This window comes from Oncorhynchus mykiss, chromosome 11, assembly GCF_013265735.2.
Source record: "Oncorhynchus mykiss isolate Arlee chromosome 11, USDA_OmykA_1.1, whole genome shotgun sequence".
Taxonomy (NCBI): domain Eukaryota; kingdom Metazoa; phylum Chordata; class Actinopteri; order Salmoniformes; family Salmonidae; genus Oncorhynchus; species Oncorhynchus mykiss.
Genome location: NC_048575.1, coordinates 59610509 through 59623468, shown reverse-complemented (window position 1 = coordinate 59623468; position 12960 = coordinate 59610509). Strand labels below are relative to the sequence as shown.

Here is a 12960-nt window from a genome sequence, read left to right as displayed (position 1 = left end):
TTAATGAATTGTCCACAAGGAGGCACTATGTAGTCTGCAGCTTTGCAACAATACCAGCATGATAGATGCATCCATTTTCCCAAGAACATAGTGGCTGTCAGAGGACTTCTCTAAGCCACAGAGGATATATAACTGGTCTGTGACACTTCATGTTGCATTTGTAATCATATACAGTGCATTCGGAAAGTATTTGGACCCCTTTCTCCATATTTTGATGACATTACAGCCTTATTCTAAAATGGATTAAATAAATAAAAATATCTACACAGAATACCAATACCCCATAATGACAAAGCGAAAAGGTTTGTAGAAAATGTTAAAGTATTACAAATAAACAAAGCCTTATTTAGATAAGTACTCTGATCCGTTGGTATGGGACTTGAAATTGGGATCAGGTTTGTCCTGTTTCCATTGATTATCCTTGGTGTTTCTAAAACTTGATTGGAGTCCCATCTGTGGTAAATTGGACATGATTTGAAAAAGCACACACCTGTCTGTGTAAGGTCCCACCTTTGGCAGCTTGTCAGAGCAAAAACCAAGCCGTTAGGTCCAAGGAATTGTCCGTAGACCTCAGACAGGATTGTGTTGAGGCACAGGTCTGGGGAAAGGTACCAAAAAATATCTGCAGCATTGAAGGTCCCCAAGAACACAGTGGCCTCCATCGTTCTTAAATGGAAGAAGTTTGGAACCACAAAAAGAGCTGGCAACCCAGCCAAACTGAGCAATCGGGGGAGAAGTGCCTTGGTCAGGGAGGTGACCAAGAACCTGATGGTCAATGACAGAGCGCCAGAGTTCTTCTGCGGAGATGATTGTCCTTTTGGAAGGTTCTCCCATCTCTGCAGCACTCCATCAATCAGGCCTTTATGGTAGAGTGGCCAGATGCAAGCCACTCCTCAGTAAAAGGCACATGACAGCCTGCTTGGAGTTTGCCAAAAGCCACCTAAAGAACTCAGACCATGAGAAACATGATTCTCTGGTCTGATGAAACCAAGATTGAACTCTGGCCTGAATGCCAAGCGTTCCATCTGGAGGAAACCTGGCACCATCCCTACGGTGAAGGCAGCATCATTCTGTGGGGATGTTTTTCAGAGGCAGGGACTGGGAGACTAGCCAGGATCGAGGGAAAGATGAATGGAAAAAAGTAGAGACATCTTTGATTAAAACCTGCTCCTGAGTGCTCAGGACCTTAGACTGGACAACGACCCTAAGCACACAGCCGAGGCAACGCAGGAGTGTCTTTGGGACAAGTCTCAATGTCCTTGAGTGGGCCAGCCTGAGTCCGGACTTGAACCTGATCGACCATCTCTGGAGAGACCTGAAAATAGAAGTGCAGCGACGCTCCCCATCCAACCTGACCGCTTGAGAGGATTTGCAGAGAAGAATAGGAGAAACTCCCCAAATACAGGTACGCCCAGCTTGTAAATTCATACAAGAGGACTTGAGGCTGTAATCACTGCCAAAGGTGTTTCAACAAAGTACTGAGTAAAGGGTCTGAATACTTATGACATCTAAAATTAAAATGTAAAAAATGTATACATTCCCAAACATTTCTAAATATTTTTGCTTTGTCATTATGGAGTATTGTGTGTAGATTGAGGAAAAACTATTTACACATTGTTACATTAGCCTCATTTTTAACAATGTGGTAAAAGTCGAGGTCTGACTACTTCCCGAATTAACTGTATAATGACTAGTGAATGAAGAGGTACTAGGTCAAAAATGACTGAACTAAATTGTACATTTGCTGGTGAGAATAGACATCGGCTGCCTTCAGGCTTTTTTACAGAATTGCGATGACATCTTTGCAAGTTATTTTCGTTGTTTGAGAAACCTCTCAATCATATCAAGAGAAAATGGATGTTATTAACCAGATGTCAGCCTCCCCTGGCTGTGACTTATACCACATTTCTTAATGCATCTGTTCAGCATATGTCCAGACATTCTCAGAGCACTTTTGATAATCACTCTTCACTTCCCAATGAGAATGAATTGAGCTTTGTTTAAATTTAACAGTTGGGTCTGCTTTTATAATCCAGTCTGTTTGTATACCTGTAATCACTTTTGACATCACAGACAGGGTGCATTCATTGTACTTTGTTGTACGGTGTCCTGGTTATCAAATGAAATATGAACGTTCTAAATGCTCCAGCCCTAACTTCTCAAATGTCTAATTTCCAGTTAAAGAGCAAAGCCCAGTGTTTTGTGTGCGGGTGAAGTCCGGTCACAGCCGATGAGAGTTCTCTCTGATGACTGGGAGCCAGTTGCTCATGCTGGGGAACTGAGCACGGTGTGTGAGTTGTCTGTGTCACAGAAAAGCTGATTCATCCCGGCCCTGAAAATGATGTCATCCCACCAGTCTCTCTTTCTCTCCCTCCACCACCCTCTCTCTCTTAAAGAAACAACTGTATTTTTCAAATCAAAACAAGGCCCTCCTTTTTCCATACTGAAATTCAAATCATCACATAACAGCAGAGCAGCATGTGCAGAGACAAGAATGGTGCAGCTGTTGTTTCAGACAGTGCTTGTCTGGCTCTGCCTGTGAACTGGAATAGCAGTGGGAATCCAAAATGAAGTTTGAATATAAACAGGCTAGGTATCAAAGTGTAACTACTAGGGTTATTTCATATTGACACAGAGCGACCAATACTATATGTCTTCTATATTGAGATGCAACTTGGGAAGGAACTTTTTTCCCCCTGCCCTGACACTTCGTCTGATGGATGTGTATGTGGATACCTGCTCGACAAACATCTCATTCCAAAATTATGGGCATTATTATGGAGTTTACTTCCTGCTATAACAGCCTCCACTCTTCTGGGAAGGCTTGCCACTAGATGTTGGAACATTGCTGCAGGAACTTGCTTCCATTCAGCCACAAGCATTAATCGAGGTCGGGCACGGATGTTGGTTGATTAGGCCTGGTTCGCAGTCGGCGTTCCAATTCATCCCAAAAGTGCTCAATGGGGTTGAGGTCAAGGCTCTGTGCAGGCCAGTCAAGTTCTTCCACACCAATCTCGATAAACCATTTCTGTATGGATCTCGCTTTGTGCACAGGGGCATTGTCAAACTATTGTCACAAAGTTGGAAGCACAGAATTATCTATAATGTCATTGTATGCTCTAGTGTTGATTTCCCTTCACTGGAACTAAGGGGCCTAGACCAAACCATGAAAAACAGCCCCAGACCATTATTCCTCCTCCACCAAACTTTACAGTTGGCACTATGCATTGGGGCAGGTAGTGGTGTTCTCGCATCTCCCAAACACAAATTACTCCGTCGGACTCCGAGATGGTGAAGCGTGATTCATCACTCCAGAGAATGAGTTTCCACTGCTCCGGAGTCCAATGACGACGAGCTTTACACCACTTCAGTCAGTGCTTGGCATTGCGCATGGTGATCTTAGGCTTGTGTGTGGCTGCTTGGCCATGGAAACCCATTTCATGAAGCTCCCAACGAACAGTTATTGTGCTGATGTTGCTTCCAGAGGCAGTTTTGAACTCGGTAGTGAGTGTTGCAACCGAGGACAGACGATTTTTACTCACTCGGCGGCCCCGTTCTGTGAACTTATGTGGCCTACCACTTCGAGGCTGAGCTGTTGTTTCTCCTAGAGGTTTCAACTTCATAATAAAACCACTTACAGTTGACAGGGGGAGCTCTAGCATGGCAGAAATTTGATGACCTGACTTGATGGAAAGGTGACATCCTATGACTGTGCCACGTTGAAAGTCAATGAGCTCTTCAGTAAGGCCATTCAACTGACAATGTTTGTCTATAGAGATTTCATGGCTGTGTGCTCGATTGTATACACTTGTCAGCAACGGGTGTGTTTAAAATAGCCAAATCCACTCATTTGAATGGGTGTCTGTGTGTGTGTGTGTGTGTGTGTGTGTGTGTGTGTGTGTGTGTGTGTGTGTGTGTGTGTGTGTGTGTGTGTAATAGATATATATCTCACTGATTTCCCCAGAATGCTTAATGCACATGCTCGTCTGAGGGACGAATTACATCACTGGTAGAGAGGACTTCCCTTATACTGTTTTCTCCTCCTCACCCGGTTTTACATTCAGCTTTCAATTCTACATAATGAACCACAGCTAAAAATAATTAGCCCAACACAATCTGCCTAAATAGAATTACTTTCGCCTCCCGCCAAAGATCTCTAAGGCACAGCAAAACTAAAGTGGAGTTAGTGTGTTGATAATCTTTGAAGACTGTAGACTTTTCTTGGTCGTTACATTGTAATATTAATTTCTGCTTCATTTGGAATAATCTGGATACTAATTTGGACCAATTTGTCCTGTAGTAAAATGGGCATGCCTGAATTTGATGCAGTCTTCGGACGTAGGCTGCCTGATGACCTGCTAATGTTTCCTTGGCAGGTTTTGTCTGCCTTTTCAAGCCGGAGGAAATAGACTCGCCTCCCTCTCTTTTTTTCTTGCCCCGTGTCCTGGTGTTGAAAGTGATTTGGTGTTTTAGCAATGATATAAACAAGTGTAAGGACAGATGGTGAGGGTGTCTTTTTTAAAACGACTAGGGTGTCATTAATTCTACACTTTTGAACTCGTTCAAAGTGTAGGCAATATTACAGCTCTTGTTCTGGGGGATGGTTTCGATTTGTTTCTTTCGACAAACGTCGTCCTTGACAGAAAATGTAGACAGGTCAAAGGTATGTAAAGAATGAAAATGTTTTTCATGAGAATGAAGTTGTATAATTTAGTAAATCTTGGTCATGTACATTAACCACACAGTGAGGTCATTGCGTCATTTGAAATATTGTCAAGATAGTATAATGATGGTATTTTCTTTGACGGCTTATGATGTGCATTTAAAGACGGTGGTCGCTTACCCGTGGTCCGTTAATTCTCGATGTCATGTTTTTTCTCACCATGTGAACACTTATGTTCTTTATCTTCTTATGATAGCTGTAGCCTAATGTAAACATGAGTTCCACCCCTTTATCAGTACACTGACTTCACGACCTGATATTACATTATTATAGGCTACTGCAGGTAATAATGTAGGCCTTTGTAGCCTAACAACCTACTTGATCTTAAATGCCCACAGCTCATGTGCCAAATCCAACGTATTAATGGGCATCTGCATGGTACAGTGTGACAGGTTGTCAATTGTCAACTCTGCAATTGAAGGCTATATCCTACGCAATAGGTGTGTTTCATTCAAAGAGAATGGCTACCGTTTTTCAGTGGTATAAACCCTAGGCTATGCTATATTATTGTCAAGCGGTGGATACAGGGTTAAGTTTTTTTCCCCTTCTACCGGCGCTTATCCCTCATAATGGGATATGCCACTGAATCGCTCTGCCTGTCTCTTGTCTAAGCTAGAGCCGGTCAGCATGCTTATAGCAGGAGGCGGTGCAATATGGGCCGAGCAATTAATGAGCGGGGGACGATGTTACTCGGCAAGGGAACTGTGAAGCCTGCCACTGGTCAGTGTGGAGTCTTTATATTGAGGGAGACTGCGAAGAAGTGATTTGGACCATCCAGGCAAACCAGCAACATGACTATCGCAACGCATTGTATATTCACCGGGGTAGGATCTAGGGCACCGGGAAGCTTTATGCATTGGGTGTGTATCCATCTGTAGCTAACCATACCGGTTTCTCTCTCTCCCGCAGTTGGAGTTCGGTGAGAAATAGCGATGCTATCATTATAGGCGATGCTATCACGCAGACATCCGGAAACGCATCCATGCGCCACGGTTTTCTAGCATGATGTCAATATGCTTTAACAATACAAAGGATTCATTCAAGGACCTCGATTGAGATGCCGTATATGCGCGTTTGTCATGGGTGCGTCTACGCGGTTAATTTGCTCTGCTCCATACGGTTTTGGACTGTGTTTATGGAATGATCCAATCTGGAATGATTAAATAGCCTGCATTGATACATATTCCGACAATATGGCTGATCAGAGTAACATCCAGTCTGCTGCTTCCAAAAGCATCCGGCCATTCAAGTCCAGCGAGGAATACCTGTATGCTATGAAAGAGGACTTGGCCGAGTGGTTTAACACGCTGTATGACCTGGATATAACGGCGGACACCTTTATGGAAGGGCTGGAGACTGGCTGTGCCCTCTGTCGGCATGCCAACAACGTGAATCGCGCAGCGCTGGACTTTCAACTGGAGTACCCAGAGGCTGCACAGTCATTGAGGATGCCAACCAAGGATGTGGTCTTTCAGTCAAGAAACGTGGTTCCTGGCTCGTTTTTGGCTCGGGACAACGTGTCCAATTTCATCGGCTGGTGTCGTCAGGAACTGTGGATCAAGGATGTTCTCATGTTCGAGACCAACGACATAGTGGAGAAATGCAACGAGAAGAACTTTGTGCTGTGCCTGCTGGAGGTGGCGAGGCGTGGCGCCAAGTTCGGCATGCTGGCCCCGATGCTGATCCAGTTGGAGGAGGAGATCGAGGAGGAGATCCGGGACCAGGAGAACCTGGGGGAGCCCAGCCCAAGCCTGCTTCCAATAAGCAGGGCTTTCGTTCGGAAAGAGAGTGTGGTGGATGAACCCGAGCCTGCCCCCTATGCACATTGGCAACAGAAACAGAGGGTGCTGTGTGACATGAGAAACTTAGATGAGTTGGTAAGTAACACCTCTCACGTGTATTGTTTCACTGATATACCTACAATTGAGTTTGGGAAAAGGAAAGGAAAAATGACTGGACAGAATGCCCTCCTATTACATCTCCATAAGTGTTTAGTATGCCTAGCTGTTAAGAGCATTGGGCCAGTAACCGAAAGGTCGCTGGTTCAAATCTCAGAGCTGACTAGGGGAACAATCTGACGTGCACTTGAGCAAGGCACTTAACCCTAATTGATCCTTTAAGTCACTCTTGATAAGTGTCTGCTAAATGACTAAAATTTCAAATGTAGGATGCAGACCGTTCTTAAATACACTGCTCAAAAAAATAAAGGGAACACTTAAACATCACAATGTAACTCCAAGTCAATCACACTTCTGTGAAATCAAACTGTCCACTTAGGAAGCAACACTGATTGACAATAAATTGCACATGCTGTTGTGCAAATGGAATAGACAACAGGTGGAAATTATAGGCAATTAGCAAGACACCCCCAATAAAGGAGTGGTTCTGCAGGTGGTGACCACAGACCACTTCTCAGTTCCTATGCTTCCTGGCTGATGCTTTGTTCACTTTTGAATGCTGGCGGTGCTTTCACTCTAGTGGTAGCATGAGACGGAGTCTACAACCCACACAAGTGGCTCAGGTAGTGCAGCTCGTCCAGGATGGCACAACAATGCGAGCTGTGGCAAGAAGGTTTGCTGTGTCTGTCAGCGTAGTGTCCAGAGCATGGAGGCGCTACCAGGAGACAGGCCAGTACATCAGGAGACGTGGAGGAGGCCGTAGGAGGGCAACAACCCAGCAGCAGGACCGCTACGTCCGCCTTTGTGCAAGGAGGAGCAGGAGGAGCACTGCCAGAGCCCTGCAAAATGACCTCCAGCAGGCCACAAATGTGCATGTGTGTGCTCAAACGGTCAGAAACAGACTCCATGAGGGTGGTATGAGGGCCCGACGTCCACAGGTGGAGGTTGTGCTTACAGCCCAACACCGTGCAGGACGATTGGCATTTGCCAGAGAACACCAAGATTGGCAGATTTGCCACTGGCGAAAGCAGGTTCACACTGAGCACATGTGACAGTCTGGAGACGCTGTGGAGAACGTTCTGCTGCCTGCAACATCCTCCAGCATGACCGGTTTGGCGGTGGGTCAGTCATGGTGTGGGGTGGCATTTCTTTGGGGGGCCGCACAGCCCTCCATGTGCTCGCCAGAGGTAGCCTGACTGCCATTAGGTACCGAGATGAGATCCTCAGACCCCTTGTGAGAACATATGCTGGTGCGGTTGGCCCTGGGTTCCTCCTAATGCAAGACAATGCTAGACCTCATGTGGCTGGAGTGTGTCAGCAGTTCCTGCAAGAGGAAGGCATTGATGCTATGGACTGGCCCGCCCGTTCCCCAGACCTGAATCCAATTGAGCACATCTGTGACACCATGTCTCGAGGTCTGGGAGGAGATCCCTCAGGAGACCATCCGCCACCTCATCAGGAGCATGCCCAGGCGTTGTAGGGAGGTCATACAGGCACGTGGAGGCCACACACACTTCTGAGCCTCATTTTGACTTGTTTTAAGGACATTACATCAAAGTTGGATCAGCCTGTAGTGTGGTTTTCCACTTTAATTTTGAGTGTGACTCCAAATCCAGACCTCCATGGGCTGATAAATTTGATTTCCATTGATCATTTTTGTGTGCTTTTGTTGTCAGCACATTCAACTATGTAAAGAAAAAAGTATTTAATAAGAATATTTCATTAATTCAGATCTAGGATGTGTTATTTTAGTGTTCCCTTTATTTTTTGGAGTAGTGTACATTCTCCCATATTGAACAAAAATAACAATTTATAAGATTTCCTAAAACAACACATCCCCAGCCCTTGTCCAAGAGAAAAACACATTCAATGTTGTTTCATGGTGCAAAAGCAACCCATGGAACAGTTGAATTCAGTCCTGACCTATAGGAATGCTCTCCCAGAGTTAAAAACATTACTGTGCCAGAAGTGAGGTCCCTTTCGTAAAAACGAATCTCCCTGATATGTTAACTCCCTGCTCTCCTGTGTGTGTTTAGAGTGCATGCTGCCTTACTGTGTGTTTGCCTCCTAATCCACACATTCACTCACACACAGGCTCTAAAAGGCTGTGTAGGTAGGTAGCTGGTGACATTTTAAGGATTCCTCTAGGGAAATGTCACTTCAGCCCTGCCCCTACGAGGTGGTTGGCAATCAGGGGAACTACTGCTCCTTCTTATTTGTTCATGTGCTTCTTATTTGTTCATGTGGAACAGTGCAGCTGTATGGTAAGTATTATGGTAGCTGGACACATTCTGACATCAGTGTTATACACAGTCTGTTATCCCTTTATAACTTGATGCTTCCATTTGCATGCAGATGGGGTGTAGTGTGTTCCCCCTGGGCTGTCTTAAAGCAGTCTTATACACCTCAACATCCAGTCCCACTGTGTGTGTGAGCATGAGAGAGGCATTGTTAAAGACAGAGAAACTAGCAGGCAGACAGGGGTTAGCTGCTGGAACGCGTGCTTAGGTTACGAGTGGAGAGGAATTCATATTTTGGTGCAGATGAGCAGAGTGAGGACAATGCCATCCTTTCACACCACAGATAGGAAGGGGAGGTAGACAGAGAGAGCGAGAGCCAGTCAGCAGTCAATACTCATGCCCACTTGGCCCTCTGTAGTCCTTCTCACATGGCCAAGCACTAATTGCTTGATCACAATCATGAACACTTGCTTCTGAGGGCGTACAGAGAGAGGTACTATGCACCCAACCCCTGACCTAGTACTAGTGCCCACATACACTCACTACCATAACTGGATACACTGATATTACTATTAGAAACTTTAATCTTGGTTGACTGCTGATGTTCCTATGAGAATGTGAGGGCAAGGGGGTGAGACATGGTGTCTTACCTCATCACCCACCCACACCACTAAGGGATAGTGAGGGGACACAGCAAGTCAAGTGCATGTCCTTTTTCTAAGGGGCAGTATGACTCACCGTGCACGCTGAGTGAACTCAGCTATGATTCAGCTACCCTGAAAGTCTTTCTGTCTACCTGAATAAAGTGCCTGGATGCTGGAGGAAAACTGCCTGCATCAGCAACATGAGGCTCTCACAGTAAGAAACCAGGATGGCACAGAAAGGGGAACACACCAAAGCAGCATTATTAGTTACAGTCCTGCATAGTACAAGAATATAGCATTACTATACTGCACTGTGTTCCTGTAAATGTGCTAAAGCATCCTGTTCCAGTTAATGCAGCTCTTTGAAATCCCTTTTGGTCTATAGATCTGCTCATACAGTATTTGATTTCTCTTTTGGAACTGACCTTGTCTGGATCATAGTGGCATTGAGGCAGGCCAGTCAATGCTGGCCCATATCTGGACTAAATGGACCAGCAGTAAATTAACTGAAATCCTACTTTTGTACAACTGGAGGGGTTTTGATCCAACAGTCAACAAAGCCAGCCACTGAATATCCACTAACCCGCAAGGCATTATGGGTCATCCACAACCTTAGTCACCGGTATTCTCGGCATTGCACTTGCCTCGGCCTTCCCATACTCTTGTATTTCCAATATAGATGCTTCCCAGGAGATTGGTCTCTGTGTAATTACTGGAAACGTCATGAGAGCTAGATGGGGAGGGAGAGAAAGTAAGTTGAAGGGCTTAGTGATATTATCATTGGTCCACAGCTGTGTCACCAGCCGTGTTTCCAGTGTGCAGAGCAGTCAGTCATGCAGCCACGGCTGTTTTCTTGCATTGTGCTGGCCTTGTGGCGTGTCAGGAGGTTGGCCCTCTCGCAAGTCTTTCCTTTGAATAAAGGGAATTTTCATTTAAAGCTCTAAGCCCCTGGGTTTGAATAGTGTATTTTGGCAAATCAGTGATAGTTAGTCACTAGTTACCACAGCCACAAAATCAAAAATGTCTATTGTAAAAATTCATTAAAACAAAAATGATAATTTTAGAAAAACAAGGTTAGGGTTAGGCATAAGGATATAGGTGTGGTTAGGTTTAAAATCGGATTAAGATATTGTAGAAATAGGTGGGTTTAGCCATAATTATCGCTGTGGTAACTAATGACAACCGATAGCCTCCTTCACACTAACTTTATTGGCAAAATGTCTGTCTTGATGACAATGATTCAAAGGGTTATCATATGAGCAATTATCAATCAATGACACTCAATTTGCTCTATTAATTAACCACCAGACGGCTAAGGACAGAAGTTCACTAACCTGGTGATCAGCTTTGCTCTATGGGTTAACTGACTTAGGCCTAAACTGTTGAAGTGCCAGCAGGAGTCTGGCTCAGGGATAGTTTTCTGATCTCTCCTATGATGCCATTCTGTCAAATTGTGGATAACAGAATGTTCTTACTGTCATCCATTACATTAAACTATTTATCAATCCAAGCAACTTCTCTTCTAAAATATATTACACTCTTGAATAACACAACAATTCACCAGTATGTGCAGTATGTCTTGTACATACACATTAAATTAGCAGACAATTTTAAATGTTTTTATTTAACCAGGAAAAGCCCATTGAGACCTGGTCAAGAAGGCAGCAACAATCAATATATTACAGAATCAAAACATACAACATGATCCAGCCTAAAAAAAAGCATTTACACTCTGTTAGTCTCCCATCAATATTTTAAATGCATTCAGTGGCACTAATATATCTAGATGAGGCATGGATTGTAGACTATTCCATGCCTCTTGTGCACAAGACGAGAAGGCAGTCTTGTCTAATACTGTACATTTCCTAGCAATCACCTAGCAGACCGGGTATGGTAACTGCTGGTGGTGAAGGAGACCAGACTAGAGAGGTAAAGAGGGAGTTTAACCAAAAGGGCTTTGTAGGTGAATTGAATCAAATCAAATTGTATTGGTCACATGCACCGAATACAACAGGAAAATAAAAGTAACTAATAATTAAACCGCAGCATTAAAATAATAAGTAAGTCTATATACAAGGGGGTACCGGTACAGTCAATGTGCGGGGGCACCGGTTAATTTAGGTAATATATAGAGTTAGTGACTATGCATAGATTATAAATAGAGTAGCAGCAGCGTAAAAGAGGGGTCTGGGTAGCCAAGCCCTGTGATTAGCTGTTCAGAAATCTTATGGCTGGGGGTAGAAGCTGTTTAGAAGCTTTTTGGACCTAGACTTAGCGCTCCGGTACCGCTTGCTGTGCAGTCCATGACTAGGGTGACTGGAGTCTGACAATTTTTAGGGCCTTCCTCTGACACTGCCTGGTATAGAGGTCCTGGATGGCAGGAAGCTTGGCCCCAGTGATGTTCTGGGCCATACGCACTACCCTCTGTAGTGGCTTGCGGTCGGAGGCTGAGCAGTTGCCATTACCAGTCAGGATGCGCTCGATGGTGCAGCTGTTGAGGATCTTTTCAGTCTCCTGAGGGGGAAGAGGCATTCTCGTGCCTTCTACACAACTGTCTTAGTGTGTTTGGACACATACAATGTAGCTTTTATACGCATATAAAGTGAGGTAATTTGGTACAAGGTACAATGGTGGGTGAGTGACTTGACATTTGTAATAAAGTGCAAGGATGCATGATAAACAGAGTCCGTAGGAGGCTGCATGCATATACAACAAGTCACCATATTCAATTACAGAGAGAAAAGTGTCCTGAACAGCCAGCTTCTTTCTAGCCATAAGCGGGAAGCAAGCCTTATTACAAAAATAAAATCCCAATTTCAATTTAGGCTTCCTCACAAGATTATCCATATGAACTTTAAAGGACTTGTCATCCAACCATATATCTAGGTATTTGTAGGATGACACTTCAATGGATAAGCTGCTAGATATGACAATGCTAACCTTCTCTGGCTGAGTGCTAGCTCTGGTAAAGGTCATGAATTTAGTTTTTTGTACATTCAATACCAGTTTGAGACCACAAAGGGAGGCCTATAGTGACTGAAAAGCAGTCTGGAGCTCTTCAACAGCCTGAACCAGAGAAGGTGCACATGAATATATGACTATCATCTGCATATAGATGCAGCTTTACTGGTTGCATCCCATTTCCCAAATCATTAATACACATTGAGAACAACAAAGGAGCTAAAATGGAACCCTGGGGCACACCTCTATTCATCTTAAGAAAGCTAGACTTGTGATTGTCAGTATATACACATTGGGTTCTGTCAGAAAGATAGTTCCTAAACATATTTACTGCCCCTTCACTGAGACCAATGTTAGCAACAATTTATGGTCAACTGAATCAATTGCCTTTGATAAATCAACTAACAGAGTGTAACGGATGTGAAACGGCTAGCTTAGTTAGCGTGGGCGCTAAATAGCGTTTCAATCAGTGACGTCACTTGCTCTGAGACCTT

At 44.3% G+C, this 12960-nt stretch overlaps 1 protein-coding gene across 1 annotated transcript in view; it reads left to right on the top strand.

Moving 5' to 3' along the window:
* Window positions 1-4188: 4188 nt before the first annotated feature.
* gas2l1 (growth arrest-specific 2 like 1) overlaps window positions 4189-12960 on the top strand; it is a 43120-nt gene continuing 34348 nt past the window's right edge. Inside the window, exons 1-2 of the mRNA XM_021621645.2 lie at window positions 4189-4663; window positions 5633-6600. Of these exons, the coding sequence (XP_021477320.1) occupies window positions 5917-6600 (684 nt within the window). The 5' untranslated portion in view covers window positions 4189-4663; window positions 5633-5916. The remainder of the gene's footprint in view (window positions 4664-5632; window positions 6601-12960) is intronic.